This window comes from Eurypyga helias, unplaced genomic scaffold (genome assembly GCF_000690775.1).
Source record: "Eurypyga helias isolate BGI_N326 unplaced genomic scaffold, ASM69077v1 scaffold36731, whole genome shotgun sequence".
Classification (NCBI taxonomy): Eukaryota; Metazoa; Chordata; class Aves; order Eurypygiformes; family Eurypygidae; genus Eurypyga; species Eurypyga helias.
The window spans coordinates 10417-29257 of NW_010229581.1; the positions used below are offsets into that span (position 1 = coordinate 10417).

Below are 18841 nucleotides of genomic sequence, written 5' to 3' on the forward strand. Positions count from 1 at the left end.
TGCATCATCTTCTTTTATTATTTAGGAGATGGCACCCTGTTGGTAAGTACGCCCTGGAGGTGCTTTCCAAGTATCTCCTGAGATATTCAGCCATTTTACAGTGGATTCTTGGAGGAAATGAGAGTAAAATACACCTCCTGCGAGCCCAAGGCAGAAATGCACAGGAACAGTCTCATTGCAATGACCAGTGCTTACACGTGAAGGAGAAATGACTGCTCTTATTTTGGATATACCTTCTTTGGTGGCACCTTTTTCTCCCCACAAAATGAAATCACTTTTTTATACAAACCAATTAAGCGGTCTTGGCCCAGCTTAAAAGCAATGAAGACAATTTCCATGCCAATAATTATATAGAGGGAAAAAAACAAGAAAAACTTGGGATGTTCCAGTTGTGTATCTCCAAATCCAATAGTTGTCAAGGTGATAAAGCAGAAATAAAAGGCTTCCTGAAAATCCAACCTGGTTTCCCAGTTTGGAAGAATAGCAGCTGCACAGGAGATGTACACAAAGATAACCAGCACCATTAATGCAATGGGCACATCTAATTTTTCTAACTGTTTCCCTATTTTGTCAAAATTCTCAATTACTCTGGACATTGTCTTTCCCCTGGCTAGTTCGGGACATGAACTCCATCTCTCAATGCTTTTCCCTCTTGTTAGTTTTGTGTGTTCATTTTCTCTGGCAATTAACATTTCAAAAATTTCGGCATTGCGATATTTGATTGGCTTCCTCTTAACACCTGGCTGAATTTTCAGCACATCCATAATAGTCAAGGGCTCGTTGATGACTACTTTAGACTGTGCTCTGGATTTCAGTTCGTCTCCATTGTTAGATGTGGATCCAGAACAGAGTTTAGAGGCTAGAATTTTTGACTGTAGTTTTCTGAATTCGTTGTAAGACTTGGATAAGACGGTTGCAAGGATGTCTCCCATGTCTGTCAGGACCAAGAACATCAGAGGGATGCCAAATAAAGCATACAACATACAGAGATATTTTCCAATCCGTGTCACAGGATAGGTATTACCATAACCTTGAACAGAAACATAAAGAGGAAGAGAAGGGAAAGGGAGAGAGAGAGAACATTGGGATTTATTAGGTATTCACATCATTTTTATTGCTGTCAGTTTTAAAAGTCAGTTTTAAGTCCAGAGCATACTGTTCTTTTTGGCTTTGCTTCGAAGCTATTAAAATTTTAGTCTCAAATGCTGGTTACTAGTGCAGGCATCCTACCTCTTGAAGCACGTGGAGATTTGGAGTTTTCCAGTTCTGTTGAATTAACTCTTCCTACTTTATCTGCACCTCATCGGCTGTTTGACTTAACTGCCTGACAAAAAGAGGCCATTTAGGGGTGGGCAAACAAAAGGTTGAGGCCAGCCCAAGCCTGGTGTGCAAGCTCTGTCCTGCTGGAGACCAGGAAGATTTCCTGACCTGGGAATCTAGGTTAAGAAGGATCCAAAAGGCAAAACAGCAAGAGAGGTCTTGGGCCCATGGGTCCCCCGGCAGGGAAGTTGAGCTTTGGACTGAGCTTAGAGAGACAGCAGCTGATGGTGGGGGAAACAATGGAATGTGCATGAGGAGCTGGGGGATCATCTCCTGGCCAGCTTCCAGGATCTCACCGTGTGACCGAATTTCTGGGGATGGAACTCCCTGAGAAGATTTCTATCTGGATGATTGTCTGAATTTTGAAACTGGGACTGGGGATCAGATTGGGACAATAAGACCCATACCTCAAACTTCATTTCTTTGCCAAAACTACTTGTGACGAAGGGTAAGCTAATAACAGGATTTGAAATTGTGTCTAGTTCATCAGATCTAGCTGTAATAGCTTATGCTGTATTGACATTGTGCTTGTACTGACTTTATGGTTTTCAGAGTCTCTTAAATGTACTTATAAAACCAAAGAATTAAGTGAGGAAGCATATGTGTATTGCATGAGGAAATGCATGTTTATTCTAGAATACTAAAGCTTACAAATATCAATTACAACAAATAGGGAAGTACTACCAGACCCGTGGCCTTTAGGATACATAAAATGGTAACAAAAAACATGCCCTTTCCTTTAATTCAATTTGGGTATTCATATTTCCTTCCTCTAACATATTGGATATGAAACTTAAATTGTAAGTTAGTGCTTTTCCATTACAGTGGGAGAAAACATCAGCAATATATTAATTTTATTAAATTTTAACAACTATTTTTCTTACAAAAAGGCATAAGGTATTTCTTCTCTCCCTTCAAAATCATTGTTCTTTTCTAGATGATCTTGCAAGCCAGGTACTTAGTCTGTAAGATTATTAGCTCATATGCTGAGGTAATATTTCCTTCATTCTCTTCATCCATCCATGCTTCTTTTCACTAATAGCTGCCATAGCCCTTGGTCTAAATCCAGCCTTGGTCCCTCCTTTGCTGTGGGGCATGCAAAACTATCTATTCTCTGGCACTCTGTTCCCAGCTGGCTAACTGGGAATGCTAATCCTTACTGCTGAAGCAATTGGGGAAGATGAATTATTATAGTTAATGTACAGAGTGATTTTTCTTTTCTTCTTAATTTCCATGCATTAAAAATACCTAGTGCAGTTTAATTGTTAAAACTCATCTTGAACTTAAATTTAGCTATGCAGAAACGTTCCTGACTGTTGTGTTTGTACTAAGATATATTCACTGGGGTGAGGATTCAGATCTGCATCTCTCGTTTGTGTCTCTGATGACCTAGATGACTATCTTCAAACTCAGGGGCTGCAAGTTGAGTTTGGACACTCACCTAAGATACCAGAGTCTGAGGTTCAAGCCTCTGCTGTGGCTTAGACAGCACGCAAGGGTCTCCTGTGTGCTACAAGTGAGCATATTAACTCTCACACTACTCCTTGTCTACGTTCAGCTCTTTTATAAGGTTCAGTTTTTCTTTCACGTTAAGATCCCATGCTGGGATCTTGAGTATATCCAAATGCAGTGGAGAAATGTCTTTGCAACTTGATACAATGCTGTGGGACTATTTCCCATCCAGCTTTGTTTCTGACAAATTCGGATAGTCAGTGTCTGTACTTGTCAGCATTTGAGAAAGATTAGCAAAGGGATAAAAGTAGCTTTGGGAATGAGCGTGAGGAGTTGTATTTAGCAATGCAGAGGAAGCCAAAACTAGAGCAGATGTTTCTATTTGATCTAGGTCCTCCTTTGAAATATGAAGTCAGAAAGAAAGGTTTCAGAGGTGTCCCTTAAACATTACCATGTGCTGTTAACCCAGAGAAGTGTGAACAACAGCATGGTTAATTATAGACCCATAGATTTACAAAGCTGGGTTAGACAGCAATTGAAAAACAACATGAATTACCTCTTCCAGTGAAGAAAAATTACACAGCATAACACATAATAGTGGGAAGGGTAAAGTTTGACTGAAAAATTAAGCTTTCTTTTTATTTTAATATAATGGGGCATTGTGTATGTCATATATGATAACATGTTATGGTATGCATGTAGTGATGCAGCTAATTACCATGTAGCATTACTAGTTACCCAGTTCTGACTTGCTTCTGTGACTCAGCTGCATCTCTGCAATCTGTGTTTGCAGAACCCCTCTCAGTTTCATTCTCAATACTCAGGAGAAAAATTCAAGGGGATTTGTCTTTGTTTGTTTGTTTGTTTGTTTTTTAATTCCCTGGAAGAAGTACATTAGAGAGAGTAGCAATAGCAATTGGTTCTGCAGGGGGTTACTTTACCTCTGAACTTACCCACAGTTGTGAATACTGTGCAGCAGAAAAAGAGTGACCCAAAGAAAGACCATTTATCTTTCGGACTGACAAACCAGTCTTGTTCAGCTGTGTTGAGCAGGTCATGGATTTCTTCCTTAAATGTCTCCTCATTTTCTGTCATGTTATCTGTTACAGTAACAACAGGAGATATGGTGGTTGTTTGCAGACCACCACTCGGGGAGCAGCTAGCCTGCTACTCCAGTGAAGTTTATTCCAGCAAAGGATTTGCTCGTGTTCTTTTAGAAGATAAAAACATTCACTTCACCCTCCCCTTTCCCACAAGAAAAAAAAGAAAATCAGGTGTGTCCAGTGGCTTTGGTGAATAAAGAAACAAGGAACAAATAAACAAGCTATACTTGACTCCAACAAAGTAAAATACGACACAAAAATAAACATAAAGAAGCAGAGCAGTAAGATTGAATACCCGGCTTCCAGCCTCAGTGTCTTTGTTCATTTTGGACTCCCCAGGAGGTTAGTTTTCTTTTGACCCAAAGACACTAGAAACATGGGGTAGCCAAAATGTGGCCGATATGAACTACTCGGTGGCACTGCCAGCGTCCTGCTTTGAATCCCAGCGCCTGCACCCCTCATTCTTTCTCCCCATGGCTGAGCTCTGCTTGGAAGGACAATATCTAGAAGAATGTTTGCCCCAGAAAGATCATTTTGTCCACACAGCTACCTCAGTGGAAGTCCAAGCCTGTGTACGAGCCCCAGCACAGATTCAGGAGAATTTCTACCCCTTCTCCTCCCCTCTACCCCTCCATCAGCACCACCGGGTCTGGAGTGCAGCAGTGCACCTGCCTCTATCTGAGCATCCCATCGCCGGAGGGCTTGTAGGGAGGCTCAGAGCTGGGAAGAGGGAGCTGGAAGAGACTTTCTGAGACAGAGGATTCAGTGCTCAGCAATCAGAGGAGAATTTCATGGCACACTCAGTTGCACCTTAAGGACCTTGGGCAAAAGGGAGAGCACAGGCACCTCAGGGAAAGTCTTTTCAGGCAGGAACAGAGGGACCAGGGATGCTTGCATTCAGAATCACAGCTAAGGAAGACAAGCAAACGACAGCGGTCATTAACTAGGCAGGGGGGAAATCCTATTTGCAGATTCAGCTGTTAGTACTTTGAAGAATGTCTTCAAAAGCCAAAAATCTCATTCAAAAAACAAGAGAGTGAGTAAGTCCCTTTACATTTAAGTCATTTTGAAATTCCAGTACATACCTGATAAATTTCTGGAGATGTACCACAGATTCTGCAGAAATTTTCTATATTCTTCACTTAAATTGACCTTCCGGTTACCTTCAATGTGGGAAAACATGAGAGCCCCAAGAAAAGCATAGATCACAAGAGACAGAATGAAGCAGGCATGAGGAAACACTGCCCAAAATATTTTTTTACATGCCCTTTTACCTCGCAGAGGCTGTGATGTTGATGCCATCCTAAGCCGGCTTCTTTTTTTTTTTTTTTCTTAATTTTGTGGAGAAGACACAGCTTTTCGAAAACAAGGATGAGGATGTAAAAGCTTTTGCATCCTAGAAAAGCTTCTCCTGTGAAAACAAGGATTGCTCTGCCTCAGGCTTTCAGATCATGTGTCTTTATAAGTGAAGATTGCGCTACAGTCCCAATGGAAAAGGAGCACAACTAATCAAGCCTTGAAATACTTCTTAGTTGACGATACGCCACTCCATCCCTGAATTGCTATTGATCAGCCAGCACTGTAATGCACACAGATTACCAGCTTCTGTGGGTTTCCATTGGAGCCAACTCACGTTTAAAGTTTCTTGTTCTGAACTGCAGTTTCCCATTGATACAGTAGAAACATTTCAAGCTCCCAGAAGGGAAAATCCACCCTGTAAGGTATGGATTTCTTAAAAGATTCCTCCCAGAAATGAACAGAGCAATTTAAAATTAATCAAAAGAAGGGATTGGCACTAATTGTTGTAACTTCTGGCCAGAGTGTAGAACAATTAATTTCTCTTTCATATGGCTTAAAGAATCTTTCTCTATATACCATGTAAACTTTGTAGGGGGTTCTTTTGAATTTTAAAGGATTTTTCTCAGAAAGTTTCAATAAGGTTTTGCTCAGTTCTCACTTGATTAAATTCTTCCTATTACTTGAAACTCTCACTGACCTTAGTAAGTAAGAACTGCACAATTCAGTTCAAGGTTAGCAATCTTTGCAAACTATATCCAACTTAAAAATAAAACCTTTCTTTTCAGCCATCACTCTAAAACACTTAGAGAAATGAGCAGTATCACTGCCCTTCACAATGTTAGTAGTGGTAGTAAGGGGAGTTAGACCTTACAGAAAGAGGTGTTAAATATTTCATCTCTAGGAGTCTTTCATTAAAAATTGAAAACAGTCTTGTGCAGCCAAGACCTACTGAGCTGTATACAACCAACATGTCCACACTGTGAAGCAATCCTACATGCTTACAATGGTTTCTTCTGGGTCAAACTCAGAAAATTGGATCACAAGACATCATATGCTTGTCAATATGGAAGGACCAAGAAAAAAATAAGCCTATGTGCTTGCTACTTTCCTAGTTAACTGCCTTTTTGACTCAGTAGTGCTTTTGACAACAGATTTATAAATCCTGTGATTGCAGTCTTTTTTACCCATTGACCTGAAATGTGAGACTGAAAACTGCTAATGTTCATAATTAATCAAAAGCAACAGAACTTTCTGAGAGGGTGTACTTAGAGATAATGTACTCAAGTTTGGTGCCCTTACCGGAGAAGCAAGAGGCACAGAGAAGTCAAAGGGGAAGATGGAAGAGTGAAGTGGCTGTAGGCAGTGGGGTCCCCCATGCTGGAAGGACAACACTGGCTTCTTCTGGAGAGTTTTGTGGAGAGTGGGTACCGGTGATATATAAATTGATAGAGTTTACTTTGATTTTTAAAGAAGTCTTGACAAAGTCCCTCCCCAAAGGTTTTTAAGGGGATTAAAGAGCTGTGACATAGCTTAAGTCTTCATGAGAAACAAAGAGAAAGTCTTCACAGGAAGAAATTAATGGTTAGTAGAGAAGAACAGGGGGCAGGAGTAAAAGGCAGAGGGAGATCACTGGTGGAGTTACATGTGGGTCTGTGCTGGAGCTCCACTGTTCCACACATTCATAAATTACCTGGAAGGAGGCTAAACAGGGAGAAGGCAATGTTGCTGACGGCATGAAGCTGTTCAGAGCAGTGAGACTAAGGGCAGATTGTAACTACAGGAAGACCTGAGAATGCCTAGCAATGAAATGGCAGATAAAAGCAATGGAGATACATGTAAAATGGGATAAGAGAATTATGAGTTAAAAATAGAGACTAAACCATTGGACATCTATCTACTACTTTACAGATGCATGGTTTGCACATACCTGGATAAGTCAACGTGGTTCTGTTACCCTGCTCTCAGAAAGGACGTAGTAAAACTTCAAAGAGCAACAAGGATGACTGAAGGTATGGACAGCTATCAGACAAGGAATGACTGGCCTTTGGCCAGGGTCAAGCACCCAATAGCTGAGGGAGTATATGACAGCAGTCTGCAAACTCATGAATGGTCTGGAGAGAGCAGGTGAGGGATTAACTGTCCATAATATCTTTGGGGACCAGAATTGAGGACCATAAAATGAAACAAGTAGAAACCTGGTTAAAACAAATAAAACAGAATGGTTACTTACATAGCTGGAAAATTCCTTGCCAAAGGATGTTGGATTTACATGCATAAGAGAGGATGGAGAGATGTTTAGAGGAACCATCATTAACAGTGACTACAAACCATGTGGGGTTCAGTAGCCTCCCGAAATGAGAATACTTGGCAGCTGGAAAAGTGAAACTGAGTTCTGGGCCAAATGGACCCTATGTCTGAGGCAGTATTCTCACATTTATGTTCTTCTTAAAAAGGTTTTCACTGCCCAGCACGATAATTCTGACACAGTTTGTACAGTGGATTTTTCCATCTGCATCTTAGATACAAACCTCTTTCCTCCCAAGTGCTTTAAAATCTTCTCAGCCTCCTCCTATACATGGTAGAGCTGCAAAGTATTTAGCAATTCCCAGGAGCTTCTCAGCCATTTGCAACATCAGGCTCTGAGCTTGTGACAATGAGAAAATTTAATAAAAATATATCCAGAAATGATTTTTACATTATTTGCTTAATCTAAACCATTTCCCACTATTGCTGTATTACATATTTGAACTCAGTTGCTTAAAAGCAAATCCCACTAACCACAAGTTATTCCAAATTGAGTTACTTGTACTTGTACTGAGAGAGTTTTTTGCAATACGCATTTTCCATTCGTGTTAATGGACAGCAAACCTGCACTTTTCCTAACTTCCATTTCTTTGATTAGGGCAAATGTGAGTGCTCTGAAGGTGCTGCTTGAAAGGGAAGTTTATGACCACAACTGCAAGGTTTAATTATTCCAGTACAAGCATACATATATTAGAATTCCTACTTCATCTGATGTTCCTGGATTACAAAGGTTAAACCAAGGTCATTGTTTGGGCAGTGAGATGTTTTTCAGTAATCATTGAAACTTCCTGCATCAACTCATCTGCTATGTTGTCAGAGACCTGCTGTGTTTACCTCTCTTCTATGAAACACCATTGGATTCCGAGTACTGTGCTGACAAATATTCAATAATGCAACGCCTTCTCCTTTCTCAAACAAAACCAAAGTGATTTCAAAGTTGTCAAGCACCTTTTTGGAAAAAAAAAAAAAGACAACATACTAAACTATTTGCTTTTATTTGCATCTGGCATTCATTCTGATGGAAATGTTGTTTGATAGAGGACTAAGACCACAGCCTGTCAGTACTTCATGACAATGATTGTTAAAAACGTTCCGTTTTAACTTGGATGTTAACAAGGATCGTGAAGGATTTGATCTGTTGCTCTAGCATATGCACCCTGGCAAGTGGTTCCAGAATGCACTAATATGCCTAAGCTTCCCAAGAAAATGGGTGTTTCTGTATGAAGGTGATATCAACCTCAAGAAACAACACGCCCCCCCCTCCTTCACCGAAACAACAACAAAAAAGTAGCAGCAGTAGCTGTATTAAGAAAACAAACTCAAAACTGTGTAGACATTAGATTTGATCCCTATACATAGACACCCCAGCTGGTGAGGAAGGCTAAGGGGGTGTCAGGGAGGTTTCAGTAGCACCCGTGAGCACTCTCAAAGGAGTCTTTCCACCTCCCTCCCACCATGTTTACCCCTACTGCTCTCATCCCTGGGGCTCTTGAGACCTGTCCCTATGGAATTTCAGCCCACAGCAGGGCACAGGAGCACTGCTTGCCCAAGCCCAGCCCCAACATGACATTTGTGATGAGTTGCTGTTCCTTCCAGATGAGCAACACATGCTTTGCTGGCACTATGCAATTATTTTTCTCCTCCCAACCCCAACCATATTCCCCTAGAGTATGAGTTCCTCCGATACCTCTTGTTCTTCGCACTGTCCCCTTGCACCTCACACTGCTGGGACGGAGAGAGAAATGCACTAATTGTCTGCATAGGGTCTATTGGACACCCCAGGGGAAGGTTTAGCTTGCTTTGTATCCACCTTTAAAAGTCTCAGCTTTTGCTTGAGTCAAGTGCTTGAGATTGTAACCTCTGGGAATATTTGAGAGCACTCAGGGCTAGCATCCTGACACTGCACATAATGCTAAGTGGATTCCAAGATGTCCAAGGCTCTCACCCTGAATAGCAGCATTTCCTATTTCATTCTTTGTTCACACCAAAACCAAGCAAGTGGTCCCATCATTTCATTTACAAGAGGCAAGCACTCTTCATATGCCCCAGGAGCAGCCAAGGCTTCAGTATTAGTCTCTGTTCCTCTTTTTTTTTTAGCACAGATGAAGTCACACAGACAGAAAGCACCTTGGCTGGGTGGCTCTTTTGCTGGGTTACTTAGCAGGACCCAGCCTTCATTCACTCATGAGCTAACCAGCCACTTCTTCATCCCCTCTCCCCTACCCCCAAATCATTGCCTGGGTAGGAAAACTTCGCTTGCCCCTCTTCTTTCACCATTTCCCCAAGCCCGAGCAACCAGCAATAGCCTAGAAGGAGCAGAGCTACGCCTTCAGGCATGCACCCAAACCGGGGGGAAAATTACCCCTTCCTCCTTAGGGAACTTGTAACCTCAATGTCTTCTCTCTCCCATGGCTTCATGGGCAATCGCGTGGAGGGTTTGGTTGCTGCAACGCTCAGGTTTCCAGTGCAGCAGAGCTCTGCAGCAGGCGCTTCTCCCTCCTTCTACTCATTCTGCTATCTGAACCATGTGCTAAATGAGAATACACTGGGGACTGGGAGGGGAAGCTGCTTCTGGACAGACAACACTCCAGCCTCTTTCCAAAGGGCCATGGAGAAGTAAAATCAAACGCTGACAGATGCAGGGCAACAATTCTTAATCAGCGTGGGGAAGGCTTTGCAAACAAAGCCCGGCCACCACAATGTGGACGTTGCTCATTTATTCGCGTGACTCCTTTGAACACTGTGATAACACTTCGGGGTGTTGTAACAAACAGAAAGGTTAATATCGCAGCGAGTCACCAGTGTAAGACCCCACCACAAATGAGACAGGACGCAGGAGCCCTGGGTTTCCAGATAAGCAAAGGGGATTACTGAGGTTCAGCTACATGTCTTATGCCGAAGTCTTTACTGAGTTAATGTAGTGAACGTAATGCTAGTATAGTGGAGACTATCTCAGCCCAGTAGTTTCATTTTAAGGCAAACAAGCTCCCTGCGGAGAGATGGGAAAACTCCTTCTTTAGAATTTAATTAACATTAGAGCATGTGAGATTATATGCAGTGTAAAAGCTAAGCGTCGTCATTCGTGTCAACAGAGCAAGTTTACACTATTTGAACTGGCAAAAAAACCTTAGATTCAAGATAAGTCCACTCTGCTCTTAAAAAAATAATATGTATTCTTTATTACTATTAACGTGGCACCATATATACATAAGCAGTTTTAAAGAGGGGAATCTGAAACCTCAAATGCAGGAACAAGCTTTTAGCTGTAAATATCCAACAGCATGCATCCGAGACTGTCTCTCTGAGTGGCATAGACAATCTCAATTCGCAGCGTGTGAAATTCTAGCCAAAAAAAACATCTTCTGAACTTATTTCCAATGTCACATACGTGTTCAGTTAAACAGAACACAGCTAAGCAGTCATCCTTTGCAGGCTGTAGTATTGACCAAATATTACTGATAACACTGAGGTCAAACCTGTATTTGGAACAGCTCCGAGGTTATTAAGGACTATTAATCCCCAAAGTACACTGCTTACAGTATTTTCTACCCTCAGCCATCTACGGCGCTTTATGAACCACAAGCAGGAGTCTGTAGGATGCTGATAGACACCTCTTTTTGCTTCCCACCAGTGGCAATTGGACTGGGCATGGATTTATGTCAGTGGCTCAGAGTTTCTTGAATATCAGGCTAAATTTTCCATTGCTTATTTTCATCCCAATTTTCCTAATGACACTCTAAGTAATTTCTCTTCCCCTTTTGTGTCAAATACTCTTACAATAGTTTTAACTCCATTATCCTACCACTCATCAGTCATTGCGGACTCAAGGGGTGGAAGATAGTTTCACGGATGGGTGTGTCTTGGAACATCAGCAAGTTGACACTTCCCTTCAAATTTCTTTCAGTTCTGCTGATTTCCTTTAGCTCTGAGCAGGCATACATAATCTTTTCAAACCCTGTCCCACCCATTTCAGCTAATACACCATTAATTATCTTACCCTTTGTAACGCTGGCCCTTTAAATGTTTTCAGCACTCATGGGAATAGCTCTTAAGAGCTTTTTAGTGATTCAGTAAACAACATTTTGCCACCTTAGTGGGGAACACTCTTTCAAGCTCTAGGCCAGTCAAGCATAGCTTCACATGTTTAATTAGTTTAAGCCACAATTCCTTGGAGATGCAATCCTGCCTGGATTGACGGGTAAAACTGCATTAGGAAAGTGCCTTCTGCAGAATGTTTTGGGTTAGAAAGGAATGTAGCATTGAGAACTGCATGCAAAATTGCCCATCTTTTCTAAGGAACTTCTTATAAAAATTGAGTGTGGAGTTAAGTATTTTCTTCCACTCTTCCCTTTTTGATAAGAGAGAAATCTCGTAGCACTTCTGAATGAGTCATCTGGGCCAAAGGCCCAGAATGAACCCGGCAGATTCATGAAGACCACATTGCACCCAGGGTGTGCGGGCTGCTCCCGAGACTGCCTGGCACCCAGGCGACACTCGCTACTGCGGCCCGACACTCAGGCTGCATGCAAAAAGCCATCTAAATGGCATTGACCTTCTCCCCGGCCACTTGGGAATTTTAGATATATGGGTGGAGTAGCTCAGCTGCAGGAAGGATATAAGTTCAGGGAGGATTATTGCTTGAATCCTGCCAGGCAGCCAAAGCCAGCTGCTTACATCATATTCTAAGAGACGGGGATTTAGGACAGAGCAATAGCCAGATGCAAGACTGGTCAGGAAACTGGGGACTTTATCTTTTCTCTAAACTAAAAGACATGAAAACATATCAGCAAAGATAGGTTAGGGGATTGAGAGAAACATTTATCTAGATGCTGTACAGGAGGTTTCAGAAGAACCTGGAAGGTCCTGCACATGCAGAATAGGGAGGAGGCAGGACTGGAGGGGACTACATGCCCCCATGCCGCAATGCATGTGGCAGTGCTGCCATGAGGAGAAGCGCAGCCTCCTGAATCCTCCAGCACCAGGTGCCTTTGCTTCCCCCACTGCTCTCCTCATGCTACAAGTGAGAAGGAGCTATGGACCACAATGGCCATATGTCACCCAAGGGGTACGTCCAAGTCCAGGAGGCTGGCTGGAAAGCAAGTGTCCCCCATCCCTGGCTGTCTTCAAGGTCAGGCTGGATGAGGCTTTGAGTAACCTGGTCTGGTGGAAGGTGTCCCTGCCCATGGCAGGGGGGTTGGAACTAGATGGCCTTTAAGGTCCCTCCCAAACCAAACCAGTCTGTGATTCTGTGATTCAATGGTGCTGCCGGCACTGCTGAGCTTGGAGTGAGACAGAGACTCTTGGCAGGCTGCCTTGTAGATGCTGCTGTCTTCTCCTTGTTTTTTCCGGCTAACTGCTGGTGAAAAAGAGAACCGCAGTGGTAACCATTCTCGTGCTGCCCTCTTATGCGCTCTTCAAGGGGTTATTGCTCAGCCGCCTTATCTCTACCCAATGGTACAATGGCATTGACTCACTTTAGCTGTCGGATATCACATCGCACCTGCCAGGATTTCTTGGTCTTTATGCCAGGACTTTCTTCCAGAAGCCCTGTGGAGGCATATATATATGCACCGAATATCAGTAGTATGCAGAACTATGTTCTCCCTGGATCACTGTATCCTTAAGAGAAGGTCAAAGGGATCCCTTCTCTCACTCAGCCCTTTCCCTTCCTGAAAGTTGACAGTCCCCAGAAGACCCTGAGAGAAGAAATATCTGGTCTCAATGATGAGTAATCTGTTAGAAGACCACCCCTAGAAGCTGGCTGAAATGCTTGCCCCACAACAGACCCCCATCACATTACACCTGCAGATCAGCTTCTCTGTCTGATGAATCCCACCTTAAATAGCTCAGAGGCACAGTGCACAGCAAGAGCACAGAGCCCATCATCTCATTTCAGTGTCATGGGTCCCAGTTGCATGAAAAGCTTGGAAACACATGCTTCAGTAAACTGTCAGAATAGGGTCCCCTCAGTAAAATATTGCTGCCAGAACTGTATTGGCAAGATGTGTCCAAACCAAAACTCATGCCCTTTTCCAGCAAAGGGCATTGCTGTAGATTCCTGTGGTTCTCAACAAGGCAACAGTTTAGCTTCAGTACTGTTGGTCACGGTAACGTGCAATTACGCTTTCAGTGCATCTTGCTGGCATATCCCACACCACTGCTAAAGGCCACTTCTGAAATAACTGTCCTGCAAAAGCTACAGACCCACAGACTCTTCTGCTGTGGACAACATCTAGGTCTAATGAGAGCATATTGCTCAAGAAGGGAAGCTGGCATTAGGTACCTGGGGGATGTCAATGCCTGTCTGCCCTGTGGCACTGGTTATCCCTCAGCAGGACACAAATGGGAACTGCATTCCCCGATCCTGCTGCTCCTGGTGTGGGATTACAGAAAGTCACAGTTGCTTCTCTCCCAAAGCCTAGCTCCTTGCTGGATATCACACACAGGAAAAGGTGGAGAGCCATGCATGATCCTTCCTTTTTTATTAGACTGTTTAGTTCAAAGTGTTCATGTTTAAATTACTTTTGACCACCTAAGTACATAGTATTTGAGGAAAAGGCCATTCACACTGCCTCAGAGCTAGCATCTCACTACTTCTGCTCTTTAGAGAAAGAACCCTTAGTAGGGATTTTCTTGGGTCATTATTTGGAATTACTTCCCTCTCACACATCTCTTCTAAAAACAGCTGCAGTAAATGCTGTGGTTTAGTGTGAGATACATTTCTTAGATTTTCTAGCTACTCTTCATGTTTTATGTGTTGATGAGCAGTTACTGTCCAGCTCCTCAATTCAGCTGTCGTTCATGGTGTGTGTACCAAAATGTATCAGTGAACTCTGCTAGTCTTCAAGAACACTTCGTAGGAAAAAAATATTAATTACAATTGCCCTGTTTGATACAACTCACTAAACAGAGATAAATGTAATGTCAGCATCCTGGAGAGAGTTCAGTGGTGGTCTGCTAAGATATTTAGGTGTCTGGAGCATATGACAAATTAAGATTCCCTGAAGAAATCAGGGGTGTTTAGTGAAGAAAAGTTTTATGAGTGAACTAATTGTTGCCTTTAACCATTTGAAGAGGATTTCAGAGAAGATCGAGCCAAACTTTTCTCAGAGTTGCACAGAAAAAGGACAAGAAGCAACAACAGGGAAAAAGATTAATAGCTACAAGAGGAAAAAGAAATCACAAGTTTGGTTGTTACAGATCAGAACAGGGACTCAGAGAGGCTGTAAGATCTCAGTCCTTGGAGACTTTCAACATTCAGCTGGACAGGGCCATGAGAAGCCTGATCTATCTTTGCAGGTAGGACTAGAGACCTCCAAAGAGCCTTTGCAACCTAAATTCTTCTATAATTCTATGTATTCTAGCACCATGGTATGTTTTGTTTCTTGTTCAGTTGCAAGTATTAAGAAACAGCCATCTCTAAGAAATTAATAAGTTATTAGATCAAATCTTCCACAGCACAGTGGCTGCAAAGCCTGCAGGGTTATAGGAGTTGTTCTTTAAAACACCAGCAAGAAGCTGGTTTGAAAAGGTCAGAGAGGCTGTAGTGGGAACCCTGAAATCTGGGGACAAACAAGGAGCTGTATTTTTTTCTGAACATGCCTCTTGTAGCAGCAGCAATCATTTGTGATGGGACACTGGCAGTTGGGGTGAGTGCGCAGAAATGGGAAACATAAGGAGGGAGCATCACAACCCACATTCAGAGCCCAAAAGCATAGAAGGGAGTTCTGTGCCATCACCGCTAGCTCTGCATGGCCCGAGCCCTCATTTCACAGAGCGGGTAGGTGAGGTAGTGCTGGCTCCATGCAACAGGGCCACCATTGGGAAGCATCAAGTGGCACTGGACACCAGGGCAGCACCTGTGCTCACAGGGCCAGGACCATCAGGCACCTATTTTTCTTTTGTCTGCATATTTGTTTCAGGTAAAGTGATTTGACCCAACCCACGATTTTCCCTTGTCTTACCCATAAATTCAGGCTTCCGTTACCCACCCAGCTGTAGGTGGCATCTCTTAACAGCCCTTGGCTAACCCTCCTTGGCTAACAAACCTTGAAGGCAGAGAAGCATCTCCCAGCACGTTGAGGCTTGCAGTACTATGTGCCAGTGACTGTGGTCAGTGTGCCCCATCCAAAGGACAGGGGAGGACAGGATCACCCCTGTCCCAGCACACCTCTGCCCATGGAGGGAAGTCATGCCATGGCCTGGGTGCCTTCTCATAGCAAAAAAAGGCCAACCCATGCTGGGAACCAGTCACTGCAGCACTGAGCACCTACCCATTTCCCTACCCAAGCAGAGCACATCAGATGGGTGGCTGCTCCACCTGAATCTCACACTGCAGCTGGATGGGAGGAGAAGATCCTCTTCCATATCCCTCACCCCCAGCTGCTCACTACCTGATGCTGGAGCCCAGACTCCGGATCCTATTGTTCAATCCAAGCTGCTGCAACACAGCGAACCCGACCTGGGAACTAAACCTGAGCTGCTCAAAGCCCTCTTTCACTCAGAGGGAACTCGATCCTCTCCTAAGTGCTCAGATGGTAAGCAGTGATTTCTGATGTGTTACCTGCTGGTGTGGTTCTCTGAATGCTGCTCTCAGGTGAATAGCTGATTTCTTTGCATCTGCTGCTTCCTCTACCAGGGGCCCTGGGCAGGAACTAGATAGCTGTCAGGGTTTGCTACAGATTGATATTTCTAAAAATATTTCCAAACTGAATGAAGGATTTGCTATAACTCACACAACGTTGCAGCCTGGATGAGGCATCTTAAAACCAAGAGCTTTGGACATAACTGAGATTGGTTTCCAAAGGCCCAGGAAGAGGGTTGCCAAAGGACAGAGAAGCCCTCCTTCCTGAAATTTCGTTCCAGCAGTACAAAGAACCTCTCTCCTTCCTCGCGGTCAGATGTTTACGTAAGTAAAAGTAAATTATCCTGGGAAGTGCCCTTCATAGTTTTGGACCTTTTTCACCCTTCCGAAATGATCATAATTTTTGTTCATTAATTTGAGACTGAGGTTGTTTGCAGTCCAACACTAATAGCAGAAATATGCTATTTACACCAATTAAGCATTCAACTTAATGCTTTTATATAGCTGATTTGTAGTAGAATTTGGTCAGACCCAGCTTTCATTTAAACTCATGTAACCCACTTTAATGGATATGAAAGCAGAATTAGGTTTTTTTCTTTAATAAGTCATTGCAGATATTCTAGCTGTAGACTCATCACTCAAACCACACTCCTGCCTTCTACTTGGCTTCTCTCCTACTTTTCCTGTCCCAGAACTTGCTGCTCTCTGCTGTCTTGTAAGAGAAATGTGCAACACACAAACCATAAAATATTACAGATGGAAATCCCAGCCCAGGGGAGAATTAAACTTTATTTTAAAGACATGTTTATGGTATCTAAGTTGAGTACTCAGAAGTATAAAGACTGTGTTAAGGCTGTAACCTGGACATATCCCCTTATGAATTTGCATGGAGTTAATGTCTTTAATTCGCACGAAGTCATCCTATCTTTGTCAGGACCATGGCCTCTGTCAGTACATAAAATGGGCACAGTTCACTCAGTGAACATCCGTGCAGTATTTTTTTCACCTTTAGGTCTACTTACCAAAAGCAGGTATATGATATGAAGAATTTCATTCTGAACGATCAAGGTGAAAGCATACTTCTGGAAAAAAACAGAATCTGCTTCTCCCTGGGGATACCTCTGAACACCTTTTTTTCCTGAGATGATGCAATTCTTCCTGTCAGTATAAGACACCCCTTACGGAAGGGCCAGGGGGACTGGGTTGAGATTGCGGTCACCAGCAAGTGGCCCTCAGAAAAGAGGTCAGTCAGGAACAGGACATGTGAATTGTGCATGCAACAGCAAACCATTCCCAGACAAACCCTTTCCCAGAGCAACTCCAGGACATGAACAGATTCAGCTGAGCATGTGCTACGTGTCACATTTCCAAGACATTGACACAAGCAAGCACCGACCCTGCTAAGGATTAATAACTCAGCTGTGTGGCCCTACTGTGCTAGAAAAAAAGTTTCTGTGTGGCAGAACCTGGTTGAACAAGCAACAGAAAGCAGGTTCTTTCGAACAGCAGGAACAAGGTGGCCGTGTGAGGAGTTGTAAGGACAGGACATGTAAGAAGCTGAGCCATGGCAACTGCAGTGCACACCCGTCTGCATTAGGAAGTCTATATCAATATCAGAATATATTCTCAATATCAGAAGGATATTGACCACGTGGAGCGAGTCCAGAGGAAGGCCACAAAGATGATCAGAGGGCTGGAGCACCTCTCCTATGATGAAAGACTGCGAGAACTGGGCTTGTTCAGCCTGCAGAAGAGGAGGCTCCGAGGAGACCTCATTGCAGCTTTCCAGTATCGGAAGGGGGCCTACAAGGGTGCTGGGAGAGGACTTTTTACAAGGGCCTGTCGTGATAGGACAAGGGGTAACGGGTACAAATTGAAATCAGGGAGGTTTATATTAGATATCAGGAAGAAATTCTTCCCAGAGAGAGTGGTGAGGCACTGGAACAGGGTGCCCAGAGATGTTGTGGATGCCCCATCCCTGGATGTCTTCAAGGCCAGGCTGGATGTGGCCTTGAGCAACCTGGTCTAGTGCAAGGTGTCCCTGCCCATGGCAGGGGGGTTGGAACTCGACGATCTTTAAGGTCCTTTCCAACCCAAACCATTCGATGATTCTATAGCTTCCTGAGGAAGAAAACCAGTTTAAGACAGTCTCACGTCTACATGTGTATTCCCACTTTGCTCGGGCTACAGCCGATTTCTGCAAACAGTTGCACTGGATCCCAGGAGAGAGGAATTGTGGCTTAACCGGAGTGTTGGATTCATAGCCAAAAAAAAACTGTGTGAAGAAATGCACCTTGGACACAAATATCTCTGTTTTCAGAACCCTGCTGCAGTGTGGTTCCTAACCAGCACCTCCGCCAGCGCGTCAGCCTGCCCAAAGTGCCATGAGAACAGCTACGCCGGGGCAGGAGCCCGGCATCTCCCCCCTGCCCTGTTTCCATCAGCAGCTCTTTGGGAAAGGGTAGGAGAACAGGGCAAGCGTGGAGTGATATTTTGCCAGAACAGTCTTTTAGCCTCAAGCAATTTGCAGTTCATGGGCTTCCTGAGCCAAAGACGGTATCTCTGTGACAAGGAAATCGTTTCAACGACTTCCAAGCCCTTGAAAGGAGCAGGAGTTCATCGAGAGGAGGTGTCTGCTGGGAAAACCCGCCTCCAGGCCGGGGCTGGCTCCGGTGCGCGTTATCCACCTTCAGAACCGGTTTCCAGGAGAGATTCTTGGAGTGCGCAAAGGAAACGACACGTTAGGCAGGGCCATCCCGGAGCAGGCGGCGGGGGGTGG

The 18841-nt window shown here is 43.7% G+C and overlaps 1 protein-coding gene across 1 annotated transcript; it reads right to left on the minus strand.

The window, feature by feature from the left end:
• Nucleotides 1-218: 218 nt before the first annotated feature.
• KCNK18 (potassium channel, subfamily K, member 18) lies at nt 219-5177 on the minus strand. Its single transcript, XM_010160463.1, has 3 exons — nt 4961-5177; nt 3726-3872; nt 219-1030 (listed from the first exon to the last, which is right to left on the minus strand). The coding sequence occupies exons 1-3, from the start codon at nt 5175-5177 to the stop codon at nt 219-221; spliced, it is 1176 nt and encodes a 391-aa protein (XP_010158765.1).
• Between the last annotated feature and the right edge of the window lie 13664 nt (nt 5178-18841).